The sequence below is a fragment of the Argentina silus genome (assembly GCF_951799395.1).
Source record: "Argentina silus genome assembly, chromosome: 5".
NCBI lineage: Eukaryota > Metazoa > Chordata > Actinopteri > Argentiniformes > Argentinidae > Argentina > Argentina silus.
In genome coordinates, this window is record NC_139659.1 from 18,329,730 (window position 1) to 18,349,009 (window position 19,280).

The 19,280-nt window shown below is 39.4% G+C and overlaps 1 protein-coding gene and 1 long non-coding RNA gene across 3 annotated transcripts; one reads left to right on the forward strand and one right to left on the reverse strand.

Moving 5' to 3' along the window:
- The first annotated feature begins 7,386 nt into the window (after positions 1 to 7,386).
- LOC310805157 lies at positions 7,387 to 8,157 on the forward strand. Its single transcript, XR_014554233.1, has 3 exons — positions 7,387 to 7,430; positions 7,591 to 7,676; positions 7,813 to 8,157. It is a non-coding gene; the product is annotated as an uncharacterized lncRNA (long non-coding RNA).
- A 4,789-nt stretch (positions 8,158 to 12,946) lies between these two features.
- Positions 12,947 to 17,609, reverse strand: spp1 (secreted phosphoprotein 1). 2 transcript variants are annotated; one of them, XM_083669603.1, is made up of 8 exons: positions 17,510 to 17,609; positions 15,905 to 15,973; positions 15,660 to 15,701; positions 15,320 to 15,382; positions 15,108 to 15,161; positions 14,621 to 14,737; positions 14,023 to 14,370; positions 12,947 to 13,723 (listed from the first exon to the last, which is right to left on the reverse strand). In XM_083669603.1, exons 2-8 carry the CDS (start codon positions 15,956 to 15,958, stop codon positions 13,247 to 13,249), a joined length of 1,155 nt encoding a protein of 384 aa, XP_083525729.1. In that variant the 5' UTR covers positions 15,959 to 15,973; positions 17,510 to 17,609; the 3' UTR covers positions 12,947 to 13,246. The 2 variants fall into 2 exon arrangements, with proteins under 2 accessions (XP_083525729.1, XP_083525728.1); XM_083669602.1 differs by having other exon boundaries at positions 12,947 to 13,726.
- Between the last annotated feature and the right edge of the window lie 1,671 nt (positions 17,610 to 19,280).

The following is a 19,280-nucleotide window of genomic DNA, read 5'->3' on the forward strand; positions in this document are numbered from 1 at the left end:
GGGGCCATTGGCAGTCGTAATGCCAGAAGCAAACTTCTTTTTTTTTTTCATTTTGAAAAAACAAAATGAAAAAAACAAAATTTTGAAGAAACAGGGGGACTATGCATAAAAAGTTTTGTAATTTCTGAATGGTGAAACCAATATGTAAACATACAGTACCAGTCAAAAGTTTGGACACACCTTCTCATTCAATGGTTTTTCTTTATTTTTTTTATTATTATCTACATTGTAGATTAATATTGAAGACATCAAAACTATGAAGGAACACATATGGAATTATGTAGTCAACAAAATTGTTAAACAAACCAGAATATGTTTGATATTTTAGATTCTTCAAAGTAGCCACCTTTTGCTTTGATGACAGCTTTGCACACTCTTGGCAAGGTGTGTCCAAACCTTTGACTGGTACTGTATACCATAAAATAAAAGCTGAGAATCTCTACTTTAACCTCATAGTAACTGTTTGATTTCAAATCCAAACTTTTGGAGTGGAGAGCAAAAAGAAGAAAACATGCTTAACTGTTCCATTACTTATGCAGGGCACTGTATTAGGAACTTCGTCATTCCTCCCCCTCACCTAGCTAAGTCTCAACCCTTCACTGGTTAAGCGTCACCATCCTCCTCAACCCTCGCCCATGCATTGGTCATCATCCCTGTCAGATTTTTAAAACCTTTTTTGAAGTGAACAACAAATTAGGGAACAATTCACAAACAGCATTGTACAACAAATGAAAAATTAAACCAAAAACAAAACAAACACATGGTGATTTCACCAAATTGAAAACAGATACACACATACATTTTCGACAACAGCAAGACACATACAATAGATACATAATCAGTATTTTCAAGGTTACATTAGACTAAAAATCCCTCACATTGATGAAAAACATCAGATAAGGAGTGACTCAGTCAGATATGGAGTGACTCTTAAATATGAATGCTAGTTTGATGATTTTCCATAAGCCACTGCATGGTTCTCAAACTCCCTTCTCTGATGACACATTAGCGTTCATGTACAGGGCTTGACATGTTCAGGGCTTGACAGGGCTTGACAACACTACATGTTTTTGGATTTGATAAATACCCTGCCCCGTGCCACATCCTTAGCCTTATTTCTGAGCAGATCTTTCAGTCAATTCAAATGTAAGGTGCAGAATTAGGTTCCTGTTGAACATTCTGATATGTTTCATCCTTACAATTGAAAGTCCCAATGCGACTTATCACTTTACATTTGTATTTAGGGAGATATTCATATTTCTTTATAAATTTGCCCGAAGTGATGTCAGAAAAGCGCTTGGAAATATAATGTCTGAGTCCAAATAATAATAATAATAATAATAATAATAATAATACTAATCACTGAAGTCCTGGCTTGGGACACAACGAGACATAAAAACTTTGCATTTGCAGTGAACAGAGTACTACTGTATAGCATTATGAAAAATGAGAAACCACACCGTTAATGTTTGACATATAATCAAATCTATATATCAACATTTACCCTAAAGCAGGTCGACTGTTATCCCATAAAGCCACAAGCTAGAAATGATGAAAGAATTATGAACCAACCTTCAGACATAATTTAGTTCCCCATAAACCAACATTCCCAAGAGGACAACAACCCAAGCAGGAGTGAAACCAAATATTTTGGCAGTCTGAAGAAAGCCAGCTTATCATCTGACCTGACCATTTTGAAATGTTTTAATTTAATCACTTATACAGCTTGCAGGCTTTTAGCATAGCCCATTTTACGCCCCTGGCTTACCACTGGCTAACCACTGTTACCATAGCAGCCTTTTAATTTAGTTCCCCATAAACCAACATTCCCATTGAGAATGAGTCCCATCTAGACTTCATTGCCACAATATTGCTCCATCCTATCGACGATTAGAAATTATTTGGTAACGATGCTGTAAGAAGGGTTACTTTCTGTAATAATAATGCTATTACCCAGTCCTTTATGAGTAAGTACCTGCTTAATAACGGAATGTATTAATTTAGCATTGTCAAATTGTCTAATTTGGACATACAGTAGACAACTGGGAATATACTGTACCGTATCACACCATTTACCGTCCCCATCATCACCTCTATATGATAATAGATAATCCCGAGGATTGATGTTTAATGGGGGTCTTGAAACTGTAAAATGTAGCTGTCTTAAACATCAACAAAGTGCGTGCTACACATGGGCTGTGGATGAGGTTTCTCCTATCATAGTGTAAAGCACATTAACATCTGATGAACTGGAGAAGAAGCCTATACAAAAGCATATACAGATAACCTGTACAGTAGGTGTACTTCTGAAAACATCAAGGGTAAGGGGGCATCTTTATTTCATAATAATGATCTGATCAGACTGATTGTCTCTACAGTATGATCTTGTGTTTTGTGGTGAAACCAATTACACAGATTACAGAGCTGTGTTCTGATTGGAGGAAGCAGAACAGGTAAACCATTTATATTCACTCACCGATATCTCGGATCGCTTGTTTTCAAATTGGAACTTCATTTTTACAACACACTGTAATTAAAAGGTAAGGTTTGATTTATAACTCTTTGAATTCACTCATTGTATAGGTGCACTTCATTCAGTATAATTAAGTAAGTATTAAGTAAGGTATAACACTCTAGAGCACTTCCAGAACAGATATATTGTAAGTAACTGGGTTGGGGTCCTGTATTGAATGTATGCATTGAAATTAATAAAAAATTTTTTTTTAACATTTTCAATTCACTAATTGAGTGAACTAAAATACTTAATGACGCAAACCCTGGTGTGTGTACACGTCAAAGAATAGGCAGAGGAGGCAGGAGGATCTCTCTGCAGGGGGTTCCTGTGCTAAAGTAGTCTTCATATTTAAAACAATTCAAATCTGAAGATGCACAAGTGAAATACAATGGACAGTGTTTGACTGATTATAGCTTCTGTATCTCAGAGTTGTTTTAACTATAATGGTACTATGTGCAGGTGAAATTTCACTATGAATGGTGTTATCCTGATGATGTGTCTTGTGAGCTTCTGTCTTGCTATACCGGTAAGTGCCTGCCAATCAAATAAAGAATATTACATGATATGTAACAGTTTTCAAAATGTTAAAAGGCACTATCAGTGATTTCTGCATGCAGGGCCACCAACAGAACGTAAACAAAGGACCAAATGCATTCTAGCATGCAGATAGCACCTGATATCATTGACATATAGAGGAATTCGATGAGAGCAGTTCTTTTTCAGAACATGATTTGAAGCTATATACAGTATATATATAATTTTGATAAAAAATGTTTACAAGAACTCCAGACAACAAAAACACAAACATATGCCAGGTATTGTAACGCACATACTATAATGATGTTATGATGAAACTCTTGGTTTCTGTCTCTCAATGTAGGTGGACAAAAAGCCGCGTGAGGCAGAGGAACACACCAATGTTGATGTGAGTATGTGTGATCATATGTAAGCATGTGAACTGACGTGTTGCAGTCATTGAATAAAATACACTGAAACTTTTGTTTAGTAATAATGAATTTCAGCCACTGGATTTCAAACACACGCCAGACCTGGGTTCAAATAGTATTTGAAATCATTTCAAATCACCCCATATGACACTGCGGGCAGGCTTAAGCAAGTATTTGGAAGCATTTGCAAACTTTTTGGCCCAGGTCTGACACACACCTCTCATCTATGTCCTCTCTCTATGACAATTTTTAAATGAAAATATAAATATTTAATGTTTCAGAGTCGGCTGTTCAAACGCCGACCCCTGGCTTACATGTCCAATACCGGTACCATGTCCAGAAACTACTACTACCGGACTCCAATACTGGGGTATTCCAACCAGAACCTTGGTCATCTTAACCCCCTATTTAACACATATGGCAGAAACCCCTATGGTTATATCTCCTATGTTTATACCTCCACTGGTAATAACATGCCTTACAACCCTCTCAGCAACTCTATGGAAACCATCTACTTCATTCACAACTGAATGCCCCTCTTCATCAAGTTGAATAATGTATAATAACAAAGAGTTGATGTGCAGGGGTTGTGGCGCAGTGTTTGTCTCTGACCACATGCACTGCACTTGGCAACACATGTCCGAATCCACCCATTGTCCCTCATTCTGTTCTGTAGTCCCTCTTTCATCTCCCTCTCATTTTCCTGTTGTCAAGATATATGTAAAAAAAAAAAAATATATATATATGTTTTTTTAAAACAGCAAAAAAGTTCATTAGTGTAAAATTAGTGTGACTTTGTAAAGCTGATCTTCGTTTCTACTGCAGTCTCTTAAGTTGGTCAAAGTTATAATTCTCAACGGTTGTTCAAGGATCCTAGTGTAATGTAGTGCCTCTGAATCTCTGGGTTTTGTATAATTCAATTGTATAAAGGAAAGATGTATTCAGTGAAATAAACAAGTATTGTAACAAAGGTCCTGTCAGCCTCATTTCACTTGCTTAACCTATATGTATTTATGTAACATAGATTTACCTTGTATAGTGTCTAAATGTTTTCATAACCCGAGGTCTGGCCAATCTTTGTTTTGAATGGCATAAGTTGTTTGTTATGATCTATCTATTAAATGTTCCCCAGAATTCCAACCCACAGACCAAGTAAAATGTAATGGGAACATGGCCTTAGGCACGGCACACCACACCACATCACATTCCATGCAACAGTTGAGTTGTGCAAGAGGGAGCTAGGTAGACAAGGTGTGTGTAACATCTTACATTTCATTGTTCAACAAAACATCATTCTCAATTAAAAGAACATTACTATGTTCTAAAAATGTTTAAGTGACTACAGTATGTAGGGAATTTATAGTATTCTTTAACACAGGTTTGAGCTGAGTGGTAATTTAAAAGCTATGTGGCTTCTTCCACATTTGTATTTTAAAAAGAAGTAGTGCAATGTTGCACAAGGCCTCCCCTGTATCATACTAGACTAGAGCTGCGCATTTTGTTTTTGAATATTCAAATATTTTATTGCATTTGAATATGTCTTTGTAACAGCATTTTTGTTGTGTTTATGCACACCACTATATATAACATCAGAGCTGAAACAAAACAGTGGTGTACAGTATCACAGAAAATTAAATAAATACAATAACATCCTCATTCAAACCATTAGAATGTAGACTCTTAAAATGAAATATCCAATACACTATGAAAGTACATGCGTCACAAACAGCAGAATTTAAACAAAACTGTAGACACGTCATTTTTGGAGACAAGTGTCAGTGTTATGATTGCTAGTGGGAGAGAGGGAGGGTTTAATAAGGGCCATACCCACTCTCTGTATGTTTTGTTATATTCACATCTGTATCTATACTAATATATGTATATATTATTAACATTTCAAAAAGGCAGGCAGATAATCTGATAAGGGCAAAGCAAAAAGGCAAAGTCAAAAACAGAAAGACTTATCACAAGGAAATGCTGGGACATATGACACGAAGGTACAAAGATGAACTGGCACAGAGACAGGGGAACACACAGAGAAGGATGATGAGGAACAGGTGAAGCCAATCACAGCGGGGTCGACAATCACACAGGCGGGAAACACAAGGGCAGGTAGTGAAGTGTCTGAAACGAGAGACAAGGTGAGGAACACAAAACAGGAAACAAAAAATGAATAACATGAAACAAAGACAAACATAAACTTTGAGAAAGAAACAGTATGAGACGTTACAAGAAATCTAACCTAAATAATATTTATGAGAGGGAATATGTATGTATACATATTATAATAACTACATATTGTATGTAGTTTCCACATGCACTGACCAGGTTGCAATTTGGTGAAAGTTTACAGTATCTATGACTCGCAGATTGCTGTACTCTGTATTATTCCATACTGGGTGAGCTTTCTTTGCTCATATTTAGCCGATAAACACAAAGTGGCTATAAAGATAACCTCACTAATCAATACTACAGAGAAGCTTAGGTCTAGTCCAACCCCCCCCCCCCCTCCCCCCTCCATTTATCTGTCTGTCTGTCTATCTGTCTGTCTGTCTGTCTGTCTGTCTGTCTATCTATGTATTTATCTATCTATTTCTCTCATCTATCAACTAACCCTATCTTATTTGGTACCCTCTGACCATGAGACTGAGGTTGAAAGTAATGGTGATGATTTCTTCACTTACAATCTTAATCACTCTATCATTTAGTTTCATTACAGTAAATACAGTACAGTGACACAAAATGTTCATACACTTCTAAGGAGCTTTTCTGGTTCTGATTTGAAATTTCCATTCTACACTGTTAACCTAATGGCATCTCAATCTTGCGGTCAAAATGAGGTGTATGATGATGAATGCTAACAGTAAGAGCTTGTGTCACCTGATTAATCAAATCATTGTAACCACATGGTGAATGGAAAATGTAGCAGTGACATGATTCAACTTTTGAGGTTTTGCAGTTGGCGGCATTTTGGATAAAGATAATTATACTTGTGCAATGGATACCATTACTGTGCATATTCAGACTTTTGTGTTTTTCCAAGTTTGATTTAGGGTGGGATCCTTTGCAGCACCCGCAATGTTGATTTTGATCTAGCAACAATGACATAATCTGTGATAGTATAGTATAGTATAGTATAGTATAGTATAGTATAGTATAGTATAGTATAGTATAGTATGGAGTATATTCACAATATGCTGGGAAAGGATGACGTTTCAGCATATGCACTTTATATCCGGGAAACTCCTTGTAGCTCTCTGAAGATATTTTGCTGAAGCCAATCATTGAATTGAGTAGAACATACATTATTTCAGCCAAGTTCTTCCCACTTTTCTACGCTTAGGTATACATTTCTCCTCATTGACCAACGATCCTATCAAGTAAAAGCATTTAATGTAGGCAATCATGTCTATGCATTTTCGACTTCGTTCGAAAACTTAGGGTTGAAATGAGACACTATTAGCATGTAATTCTTCAGCCCACTTGAGAATACCATTTAGATTAATGTGTCTTGCTGCCTTGTGTTATTGTGTTTGATGAAAATATCAGACAACGATAATCTATGTACATTGGTCTGGTAAAAAAAACATAGCAACAGACACAGCACCAGCTTTCCCTCTAGTCAAACGTTTCAACACAATGGATTTTTCCACCCCCTTGGGAGGTTATTATGAGGTTTATCTTGTTTATACTGTAGAAGCTATGGGTTTTTTTACTGGCAAAGAGGAAACTGTTCAGTTATGAAATGACAATAGGGTGTAATACAGTAACAGAAAAGGCCCATCCTACCAGCCAGGCAACATCCGGCCAAGTCATGCTGCTGCAACATTCCATGGATGAGGTAACCAACCAACCTTGGGCTTGGTCACTGGGACTGGCTATATTAGCACCTGCTCTGGATAGCGCTCATTCACTAAAGCCTTCATTGGTCTCGTCTAATACTGGACAGGAGTAACCAAACAAATACGGTAATGAATCCAAGTGTTACTTTATTTATTATTTTGATGCAATAGCATAATGAGCAGTTTGGCAGTGCACTAAAATCAAATTTATTTGTATGTGTCCTCCAAGAAAGCAGTTAATTATTACTAAACTTTAATTTTGTTTATTTGTTTTCTTTCCTCTCAGAAAGAAGTGGAGAAAAAGAGAGAAAGATGGAGCTATTGAGGTCTATGCTTCTTATTGTCTTCTTCACAACAGCATCCACAAGAGCGGTAAGGCACTTATAACACTTCTTTATATTCTATAACACTTATAACACACCATCTTCACCCCTCATACTATTTTATTATCACTATTGCAGTTTTATTAATATTGTTTTGGCTGTGTTTTGTTATGTTCGCTCCACAGTTTAGTTGGTCTCGGCTCTACCATGGTCACATGACTGACACCAGCTCATCATCTGATTCGCTGGAAAGGTCCCCCAACTACAGCAGTTCTTCTGAATCCAGTTCTTCTGAATCCAGTTCTTCTGAATCCATTTCTTCTGAATCCAACGAGGCAGGAGACTCAGAGGAGACTTTCACTGAACTGCCAACACCTGAACCAACTGTTCCAGACACAATGACAACAACAATGGCATTGGGGACAGAAATGACCACTGTTTTGCCAACCTCGGATGAGATGACTTCGTCAGGAGACATCACTGCATGTGTCACTCATGACATCCCAACCCAAACTCCTTCACCAATAAGAACTCCAGCAAGTAGAGGTGATAGCTTATAATGGACACAGTGTTTCATATCAATATTCATCAGTACTCAAGGTAAAAAAAAAAAAGAATGATTATGATAAATTATTGAGTTTTTCACATTTTCTGCATTTGTTATGTATGTAATCATATACAGTATTTCAAGTGTGTTTACAGTAGTTAGCTACATTGAGGTAATTCATTAAAAAAAACAAGAGTATTCTCTAAATGTACCTTATGCACATTTAAGGCTTGTGTAATGTTATCCATATCTATAGGCTTACACATGAAATTAAATTGATTGTCACTGTCTTGCACTGAACAAAATGTTGCTTACTTGTATAACAGGTCACCATCGATGCATCTACAGCATATGTAGGCATACACAGTGTCCTCTTTTTGTGTGGAATTGATGAATCTGAATTTCATTAGCCTTGATGGAGTCCTGTAGTTTCTACATGAGTGTGACCGACCAGGATTAAAATACATGGGTCTCCCGTGTGAAAGACATACACTTTGGTCCCCTCTGGGGATTCAGGGAATTCTCAGGGAATTCAGGGCCTCAGGCAAGGCTATTGATTATGGTAGAATGTTTCCAAACCACCTCCTCTACATGAGCGAATGTATAAGAGACAAGCTAACTATTGCAGTGATTGTAATTATGGGAGTTTGGATCCATCTGCTCCTGTGATGAAATAGCTTTCATGATTTGATGGGTATAGATTATAATGACAATAATAATAATCAAAGCTTACATTTTATATAGCACTTTTCATTGCAAAATTAGTGCTAGAAGACAATATCCTAATGTTTGCCTCTATATTGGTGATTTATTTCGTCTCATCTATTGCTGTATCAATATTCAGTCCATATTTATGTGTATGAGCTGTACTGTTGTTAAGCCAATAAATAACCATTAACATTATTAATATTGGAAGAATGAGAAAGACGTTGTCTGTTTACTTTCAATAGGTTTTCACTAAATTTTCTATAATTCTTTTCAATACATTTTTTATATTTTAGCAGGCGCTTGTAATGCATTCTTACTCATAACAGAGAAGGCTCAGATCCAGTGTGTCACACAGCACGACCAAAGAGGATACAGAAAGATTCAAATCTCTGTGAACTCTGTGACTGTTAGTGTTTTTATCCAATCCTACAGCCCCCTCTTGTGGTCTTCTACTGCACTATACTGATTTGCCCTTGGGGCATACAATCAAAGTCGAACTACATCGATCCCAAAAAGAACCTATGAGTGTATCTCTTCAACATAGATGAAATACACAATTTTAGCCTCACTAAAACACTCTCATAGAGCAACCAGAAACATCTGTCAGGTCAGAGAACAGCAGTAGATGGAAACAATTGTAATGCCATGAGGATTGAGGATTGAGGATTGAGGCCATCATATTTTTCTAAAACTTTGAAGCAAAAGAAAAAGGTTGAAGCATGTAGTTTTGCAGGTTGCTGCCCTCTGTGGCCACACTGAAAATGTGAAAATGTCAATATGCTACGTTTTCTAATAGCGTAAACACTGTATGTGTATCCATGTAAACAAACAAAGTATGTAAGGTTCAGTGTTCGACCTCGACAACTAATTTTAGAAAGAGATTTGTTAGGTCCAAAACAACACTCTCCACTGAACATTATTGATCATGCGATCTCATTCCTTGATTGCTACCTACATATCATGGCCATTCAGCACTATTTTAAAGTTACATTTTTACATTTACATTTATGGCATTTAGCAGACGCCTTTATCCAAAGCAACTTACAACAATACATTTGTTTAAGTAAGTGAATCATCTATCCAACAGTCATCATAAGTCAAAAAGTTCAAATCTACATACTGAACCTTTAATTGACCAAAAACAACAATGAAAACTATACACTACAAAAGTATTTAAAAGTACAATAGAGAACATTCATATTGTGGGGTTTGATTATTGTAATGTATATCTTTGAAACACCATAGCAATTCTTTTTAAAACACAAGTACTTCCTGCTATAGTTCATCATCTGAAACCCTGTAATGATGAGAAAAACAATCTAGGAATAACGTTTGTTATTCGTTAGGTCCAAAACAAAACAACACTCTCCACTGAACATTATTGATCATGCGATCTCATTCCTTGATTGCTACCTACATATCATGGCCATTCAGCACTATATTAAAGTTACATTTTTACATTTACATTTATGGCATTTAGCAGACGCCTTTATCCAAAGCAACTTACAACAATACATTTGTTTAAGTAAGTGAATCATCTATCCAACAGTCATCATACGTCAAAAAGTTCAAATCTACATACTGAACCTTTAATTGACCAAAAACAACAATGAAAACTATACACTACAAAAGTATTTAAAAGTACAATAGAGAACATTCATATTGTGGGGTTTGATTATTGTAATGTATATCTTTGAAACACCATAGCAATTCTTTTTAAAACACAAGTACTTCCTGCTATAGTTCATCATCTGAAACCCTGTAATGATGAGAAAAACAATCTAGGAATAACTTCATATTATGGTTCAAAAGATTAATGTCATAACTAGATGTAAATCAAGCATATTTGTTTTGACAGTATCTTTTGTTCACTGGCTGCATTACTGGTTGAAAATGCTGGCGTGTGGCGTAGGGCCCTCATCATAAAGCTATAAAACATTTTGTGCGTCGCATCACAAAAATGTGTTCATGTCGTGTCTCTACTCGAGTGAATGCCATGTACTGCATATGCTCCTGAGTCTATAATTAGCCCATAATCATGCCCCCCCCACCCCCCCTCTCTCTCTTTACATTTACATTTACATTTATGGCATTTAGCAGACGCCTTTATCCAAAGCGACTTACAACAAATACATTTGTTTAAGTAAGTGAATCATCTATCCATCAGTCGTCATAAGATAAAGTAATCAATGCTCAGACCAGGGGCCAATGCTAGAAGAAGGAATTTTTATATATATATATACAGTTGTGTTCAAAATAATAGCAGTCCAACATCACTAACCAGATCAATCACTGTTTTTGGTAGAAATTATATTTCCAAAAGAGTTGATAAGAAACAATATCTCATGCCAAAAAGTTTTGAGTGAGGAAAAGAAGGGTTCAATTCTGGCTTTACTGGCAGAGGGATATAGTAAGCGTCAGGTTGCTTCCATCCTCCGTCAGATTGCTTCCATAATTTCAAAGACGGCGGTTCATAAGAACAAGGTCAAGCAGCAGACATTAGGGACAACAAAGCTCCAGACCGGCAGACTCATTCAAATGTCACTCAACAACCATAGGATGACATCAAGTGACCTACAAAAAGAATGGCAAACGGCAGCTGGGGTGAAGTGCATGGCAAGGACGGTTCGAAACAGGCTCCTAGGGGCAGGGCTGAAGTCATGCAAAGCTAGAAAAAAGCCCTTCATCAACGAGAAGCAAAGAAGAGCCAGGCTGAGGTTTGCAAAAGACCATAAGGATTGGACCGTAGAGGACTGGAGTAAGGTCATCTTCTCTGATGAGTCCAATTTTCAGCTTTGCCCAACACCTGGTCGTCTAATGGTTAGACGGAGACCTGGAGAGGCCTACAAGCCACAGTGTCTCTCACCTACTGTGAAATTTGGTGGAGGATCGGTGATGATTTGGGGGTGCTTCAGCAAGGCTGGAATTGGGCAGATTTGTCTTTGTGAAGGACGCATGAATCAAGCCACGTACAAAGTTGTCCTGGAAGAAAACTTGCTTCCTTCTGCTCTGACAATGTTCCCCAACTCTGAGGATTGGTTTTTCCAGCAGGACAATGCTCCATGTCACACAGCCAGGTCAATCAAGGTGTGGATGGAGGACCACCAGATCAAGACCCTGTCATGGCCAGCCCAATCTCTGGACCTGAACCCTATTGAAAACCTCTGGAATGTGATCAAGAGGAAGATGGATGGTCACAAGCCATCAAACAAAGCCGAGCTGCTTGAAATTTTGCGCCAGGAGTGGCATAAAGTCACCCAACAGCAATGTGAAAGACTGTTGGAGAGCATGCCAAGACACATGAAAGCTGTGATTGTAAACCAGGGTTATTCCACCAAATATTGATTTCTGAACTCTTCCTAAGTTAAAACATTAGTATTGTGTTGTTTAAAAATGAATATGAACTTGTTTTCTTTGCATTATTCGAGATCTGAAAACACACATTTTCTTTTATTCTGCAAATAAATGCTCTAAATGACAATATTTTTATTTGGAATTTGGGAGAAATGTTGTCAGTAGTTTATAGAGTAAAACAAAAATGTTCATTTTACTCAAACACATACCTATAAATAGTAAAACCAGAGAAACTGATAATTTTGCAGTGGTCTCTTAATTTTTTCCACAGCTGTATATATATATATTTCTTTTTATTAGCAGGAGAGAAACTTGTACAGGGGGGTAGTGGGGGTGAAGAGGGCTTTAGGAGGGACCGTTAAGATGTAGCCTGAAGAGATGGGTCTGCAATCTACGGTGGAAGCAATCTCTCTGACTGTATCATTGACCTTACACTGGCATTCATGGTTTACACCATGGTTTACACAAGTATGAAAATGTCAAATAACAGATATATGACGGATTTTATGAAAAACACTTTTTTATTTATAAATGATACAACATGATACATTACAGTAACAAAACAACATGGGACAAACAACATGTAGTGTAAATAATAATTGTGCAATGAACAAAAACGACTGTTCGCTTTGAGAGAGTACTATCAGATATTGCTGAATTGGACCCTGTAGGGTCACAAGTGTGTATCTCTGTTATCCTCTCAGTTTTCTTTTTACTTTGACCTCTCCTCCCAGATGTGACATAACAGAGGGGAGGGTCACTGAGCCTCTTCCTTGTCCTGGCAGCATCAGAGTCATACATAGAGAGAGTTTGGCCAAAATTCAGAAAACTGAATGAACTGCTACTGGTCCCCAGGAAGCACACACATGGCTGCCAAGGAGTTATGTGGTGTAATGGACTGTAAACACATCGTGACGGTTCTGGTTGAAATATCAATGGCCGGACTCTCTGTATGTATGGCTCTAGGTAGCATTCTTCACTGTCGTCAGCAGTGGGATGGGTCAGGGGTTCTACTTGGCGGTGATGACCACGGGGTCGGCGGTGATGACCACGGGGGCGTCGCTGGTGGTGGCGGTCTCCTGACCTCCCTCCTCAGCTGAGTCGCTCTCCTGGCTCTCGTCGCTCTCTGATGAGTCGGTGTCTGCCGCCCCGGGTGTGGCCGTAGCTTCCTCGCTGCTTTGACTGCTGTCAGACTCTTCGCTAACGCTGGTGCTCTCGCTAGTTGCGTCGCTAGCGCTGTTGGTGCTATCGCTAACACTCTCGCTGGTGCTGGACCCGTCGCTGGCGCTGGCGCTGGCGCTCTCCTCCTCCTCCTCTTCCTCCAGGCTCTCGGCGCCCTGGCTCTCAGCGGGAGCGCTCTCCTGGTCGGCATGGGGCGCCTGCTTCAGACTGGGCTCCTCAGCCGTCCCACTGGAGACGTCCAGACCCTGGCTCTCCACCTCGGGGGTGCTGGTGTCCTCCTCCTCCAGCACGTGCACCTGCAGGGCCTGCTGAAGGGAAGGAGAGGGAGGGGGAGATGTGGGAGGGAGTGATGTGGGGGAGGTTGGCAGGTGGGTGAGGGGGGAAGTAAGTGGAAGAGATGGCAGGATGGTCAAATTCACTTCACTTGACAAGCAGCACTACAAAAGGCCCATAAAGGAGGCATTGGAATAGAATGCTTATATTAGAGTTGACAAATCTGCATATGGCACAGACCGGTTGTTTTCCATCATTTATCTTTCAATGACAGGACACTGCAAAACCTTAAATATGGAAAACAAGCTTCGGAGAGGAACAACAGGCTCACCTTGAACACCTTCAGCTGCTTCTCGATCTCGTTACCGTCAGCGTTGTCGTAGACGGACACCTTCTTGCCCACCATCTTCATGCCCTCGTTCATCTTGCCGCCGTAGGACTTGTAGTCTGAGGGGCTCTTCTCAATGTTGTTGGTCTCCACATAGATCACAGACTTCTTGTAGTCGCTGGGGTAGCCCATGCTGTCACCCCTGCCGTCGTCGATAACGATGAGGGGCGGGGTGGGCTCGACGGTGGGCTCAACGGCGGGCTCAGCGGTGCCCGGGGCGGGGGTGGCGGGGGTGGCGGTGGCGGTCTCCGCCTCCCCAGATTCGGCGCTCTCGGTGGAGTCGTCTGTGTCCTGCAAACGTGCAACACATGACCGTTAGCCGGGCTACACCTCTGTGTGGTGTCACAAGACATTCAGTCATACCAAAATAGTGTCATTGCTCTCTCGACCAATAAGTTGTGTAGTTCAAAGACAACCAAATGTTGTCTGTTCCCGTGGACTTATTGGGAGTCATGGCCATACATGAACCTATAAATATAACATGTGACTCAATTTATCCTGTACATGCTTGGAATAGTGTTTTATATGGTGTGTTACTCACAGTGTCTTGTGTGTCCTCGCTGTCAGTGCTGTCTGCACTGTCGTCACTGTCTGTGCTGTCCACTGATGCTGTGTCTGAAGTTGTGTCTGACGTGGTGTCTGATGTAGTGTCGGAATCCTGCCAAGTACCGAAACAGGATCATTCTGCATGTTATTGTTGTCAAATGTCATAAGCTCAAGCATGGTTTATCGACATCACATGTGCAGGACTAATTTAGCACCAATATGGCACATAAGAAGGCCTACAGTAACTCCATTGGCATAGTCTCCTTCCATAGTATATAGTTGCTCAAACTATCAACAAACTTAAAATTGCAACTCTTTTGACATGCAACAATTTGCTTGAGTTAGGTTTAGGTTAAGGGTGGATTTACGGTTAGGTTTAGGGTAAAGATGGTTTAGGGTTAGTGTAAGGGTGATTTAGGGTTATGAGGGTTTGGAAAAAGAGGTGTTTTAGGGTTAGGTTTAGGATTTAGCTTCAGTCTTACCTCTGCCTCATCTGAGCTGTCAGAACTATCATCTGATCCTGCAGCTGTCACACTCTAGAACAGAACCAGAGCATTAGAAAGAATGTAATAAGAGATAGATAATTGTTGCAGTTTTTGCCCTATGGTGTAATTGTTTGAGTTACAATCTATACACACCTACAGATTATAGAGGAATTTGCCCTGAGAGAGAGGTTGACAATGCAGGCTCTTACCTGTAAAGGTGTAGTCTCTGTAAGAGCTTCTGGGGCTTTCTGCAGTGCAGGAGCTGGCTTCGCCTGGGAACATGAACTCCAATTAAAGTGGGTAACACACACACGCATGTACACACACACACACACACACACACACACACACACACACACACACACACTCTCTCTCTCTCTCTTTCTCTGTCTGTCTGTCTGTCTGTCTGTCTCTCTCTCCTCCTATCTCTATGTTGACTGTCTCCATGTCTGTCTACCTCTCTCTTGCTTCTGTCCCTCCCTTCCCCCTCCCTCTCCTTCCTCTCTCTCTTTCTCTGATGTTGCATATTCACATGACAGTGACACTCACCACTTCCTCAGAGCTCTCTGAACTGCTACTGGAGGGGTTGGCCTGAAACATACAGAAAAAGGGGGAGACATGAAACTCACTGAGGGGTACAAAATACACGCACATGAGAAAACACATGCAACCAGACAACATAGTCTGGTGGGTCTAGAAATGTCCAAACAAAGGATGTGTCTATGCAAAACAAGTTGTGTGTGGTAGTCTTCTTGTTTAGCTCCTGAATTGACATTTTGTTGGACTGAACTCACCGGGCGACAGAGGACTGTTGCGAAGAGAAGAACGAAAATAACAGCAACCTTCATCGTGACAGTAGTTATCTAGAAAAATAAACACAAAATGTTTCAAATGTGATGCACTCTTTACAATGAGAGCAGGAACTCATGAGAACTCATAGTTCCAGTCAGCAATTCCATTCTAAAACCAAGTGGATTGCTAGCCACCCTGGGCAAAGACTGCCTCTGAAGTCCTGCCTCGTTATAGTTAAATCATTCAACCCTAATTAGTGTGTGGGGAGAAACATATAGGCCCTTATGAGTGTCCGCTATAGTAGAAGAACTCTGGCGGAAGAGGAAGTACACTCCTTTTAAAGTCACAACTAACCGCTGGCAGACAAGGCAGATTTCTCTGTGAATGACATCCAGCCTATACCAACACCCACACACGTCTCCCTTGTTTTCCATTTCAGCTATAACAACATTACATAAAGTATAACTCTCAACCCCGAGTGTTTAGCTATACCTATAATGATCTCTTCAACTGTATAATTCCCTGAGTTAAAAGTGGAAGTCTGGAAAGCCACAGTCGCGAGAAACATGAACGCCCCATGCACGCTTTATTTTGGAAACTGCTTTGGTTTTTCATTAGAGCCCTGGTTGGAGTCTAGAGAGCCCTTAAATTTGTGGTGTTGACGGAAGTGCAAGGGGAGGAAAGCGAGAAACTTTGGGGATGGGAGAGGATGTTGAGGAGGCTGCCTTCCTTCACAAGTCATTAAATCAGATTTCAGTTTGCAATTATTATTACTGTATGTGTTTTCGCAGCACTTAAATGCTGTGGTTTTGTTGTGGAATATTTGAGTCAGTCAACAATTAGGCAGGGATTTGTGCCCTGTGCCCACAACTTCCTGATTGTGGCTGTCACGTTCAGATTCATCGCTAAACAGAATAAAACCATATTGGATTTATCTCAGCCAGTTGGGGCTGAGAAAACAGTATTGTAATCGAAATATCCTCATGGAAAACATCATGTCATTACTGTAACAAAACCCTATTGTTATCTAAGATCACCCTTTTTCTGTGCGGATTATGAATTTGCTCAGCAACCATTACTGAATGTATTGGGTTAACTTTGCATAAATTGCCCCAATCAAAAAGTAATAACTGTAGATCTTATGTGCTGAGTCGTGTCCCCCAGCTATTTTACTGCACTTTCTTTGCCTTCTAAAGCTTACTCGTGTTCACATTTTTTTTTATGTAAAGGACTTTGAGATTTTGCCTTGTAAATGAAAAGCGCTATATAAATTAAATCTATCATTATTATTTTCATTATTATTATTATAATTGCTATAATTTGGCTGTCAGTTATGGTTTATACATTTTAGCTGCACAAAATACAAATATTCAACATGTTCTGCAAGAGTAGATTGTCTAACCAGTCAACTAGACCTGATATCAGTCATTGTTTAATAAATTAGACATGCAATTGTTTTTGTAATTTTCAAAATGTAGTAAATAGAGTATATCATCTAAGGACAGTATAGTACCATATTGGTTCAACAACCCAAAAGATCACTCCAAATCAGTGTCAGAGCAGTCTCTAAACAGCAACACGTTAACAAATCAGAAGCCATTCTTTACCTGGTCTTATTCTTCAGAGAATCCACAGGATGGATACCACTAGTTTGGCAGGATGGATAGCTGACAGCTGCTCAGTATTCTTTTGATACCAACGGAAAGACAGCACTGTTCGGATGCTGCTGAGGGGAGGCTGCTGGTTGGCTTATAAACCCTGATGTCTCCAGCTCTGGCCAATGGCAGCAGGGCTTGTGATGTCATGAGGTTAACCACTCCGGGCCCACCTCTCCGCTCCCACTCTTCCTGTGGTTGGTGTGGCCAGTCAATGCAAACATTCACCCATCGACAAGTTAGAGGGAGAAAAAAAAACACATATCCTGTATTGTTGTAGAAGTAAACATAGGACAAGGCATAAGAAAAGGAGGTGAAGTACATGGCAATGCTTGATGTTCCTTAACTTACAGTTTTGGAGAAAAAGAAGATCAAATACAGTGTGACAACGATTGAACTTAAAATCATTGGCACTAGAAAACACTGAAGGGATAGTGGTTCTCTTACTGATAAGGGATTTGGCAGCAGTTAGATAAGACAATTGAAGTTACCAGGAGGATTGAAGTTACAAGATTTTACTGTGGGTTTATAAGGTAACGATTACAGATCATCATCACATCATCACAGATAATAAGATGATAAGTTGATATTGATGAATCAGCTTGATAAGAAAGCAACCGGTAAAATGTGTGCCACTATCATTTTCCCATTAAACACAACTTCCCAGAACTAAAAACTGTAAAAGGAAGTTTGAAGCCTCACTCACTTCATCCCTCATAGTCACCTCTCCACTGGGTGACTCACTGTCTGATCTGTTGGAGAGGATAGATTTATGACTTGAGAATGGTGACATTTGCTTATAATTATCTAGTGACTCAACAGAGACATATTGTTTCTTACAAGACATGGTATATGAGATAGTTAGCCTTCTGCACATTGAGGAGAACTTCCAGACAAATATGCATTCTCTACATTCTGAAATGTGATTAGGTGTCATAAAAGTCAGAGGGCATTAAAAAATAAACATCCCAGTAAAGTGGTACTTAGGAAAGGTAACACCTCAGATTGGTCTCTTTGTCAAAATACGATCCATTCTGAACCTACAATTAACCCGTCTGGATTTCTGTGTTAATGTTTGACAGGTGTCTGCCATACTCACTGGGGTATCATGCATCACCTACATGTTGTTAAAGTGTTTACACCACCTGAAAAGTATAGCCTAACCCTCAATGTAACATGTTTTGCCTCTATAGCTTATTTCCTTATACTGAATTATCGTATATCAGTGTACAGCTTTAAAGTCAATCCTTGTTCAGTAAAACCACAGTACTCAGGGTGGATTTATTTTTGACTAAGTCATAAATGTGGATTTTTTTTTAATGAAGACTCATAATCAGACATGGCCCCTGAAACTTCAGCAGACGTCTGGAAAGCTTGAAAGTGGATGCGTCCAGACATGTTGCATTAGTATGTCTTTTCTGCTTTATTTGATGTTGTGTCCCAACACCACCGTCTTCAGTTTGTGTCTGGAATTCAGAAATGTTTATGTATCTTTCTTTACACCCTTTGGCTGAGACATATTGTGGTTCACCATCAATCAAAATCAATCATCCCTTATTTGTGTGAACAAAGTGAACATGAAAGGTAGGAATAAAGAAAACCTATTGATTTGTACCACCAACCACAAATAATTGTGACATAATAATCAGGACTTCCAGTGATAGACTTAAAGGTCCAGTATGTAGATTTAAGCTAATGACCATTATAAATCGGTAGCGATCAT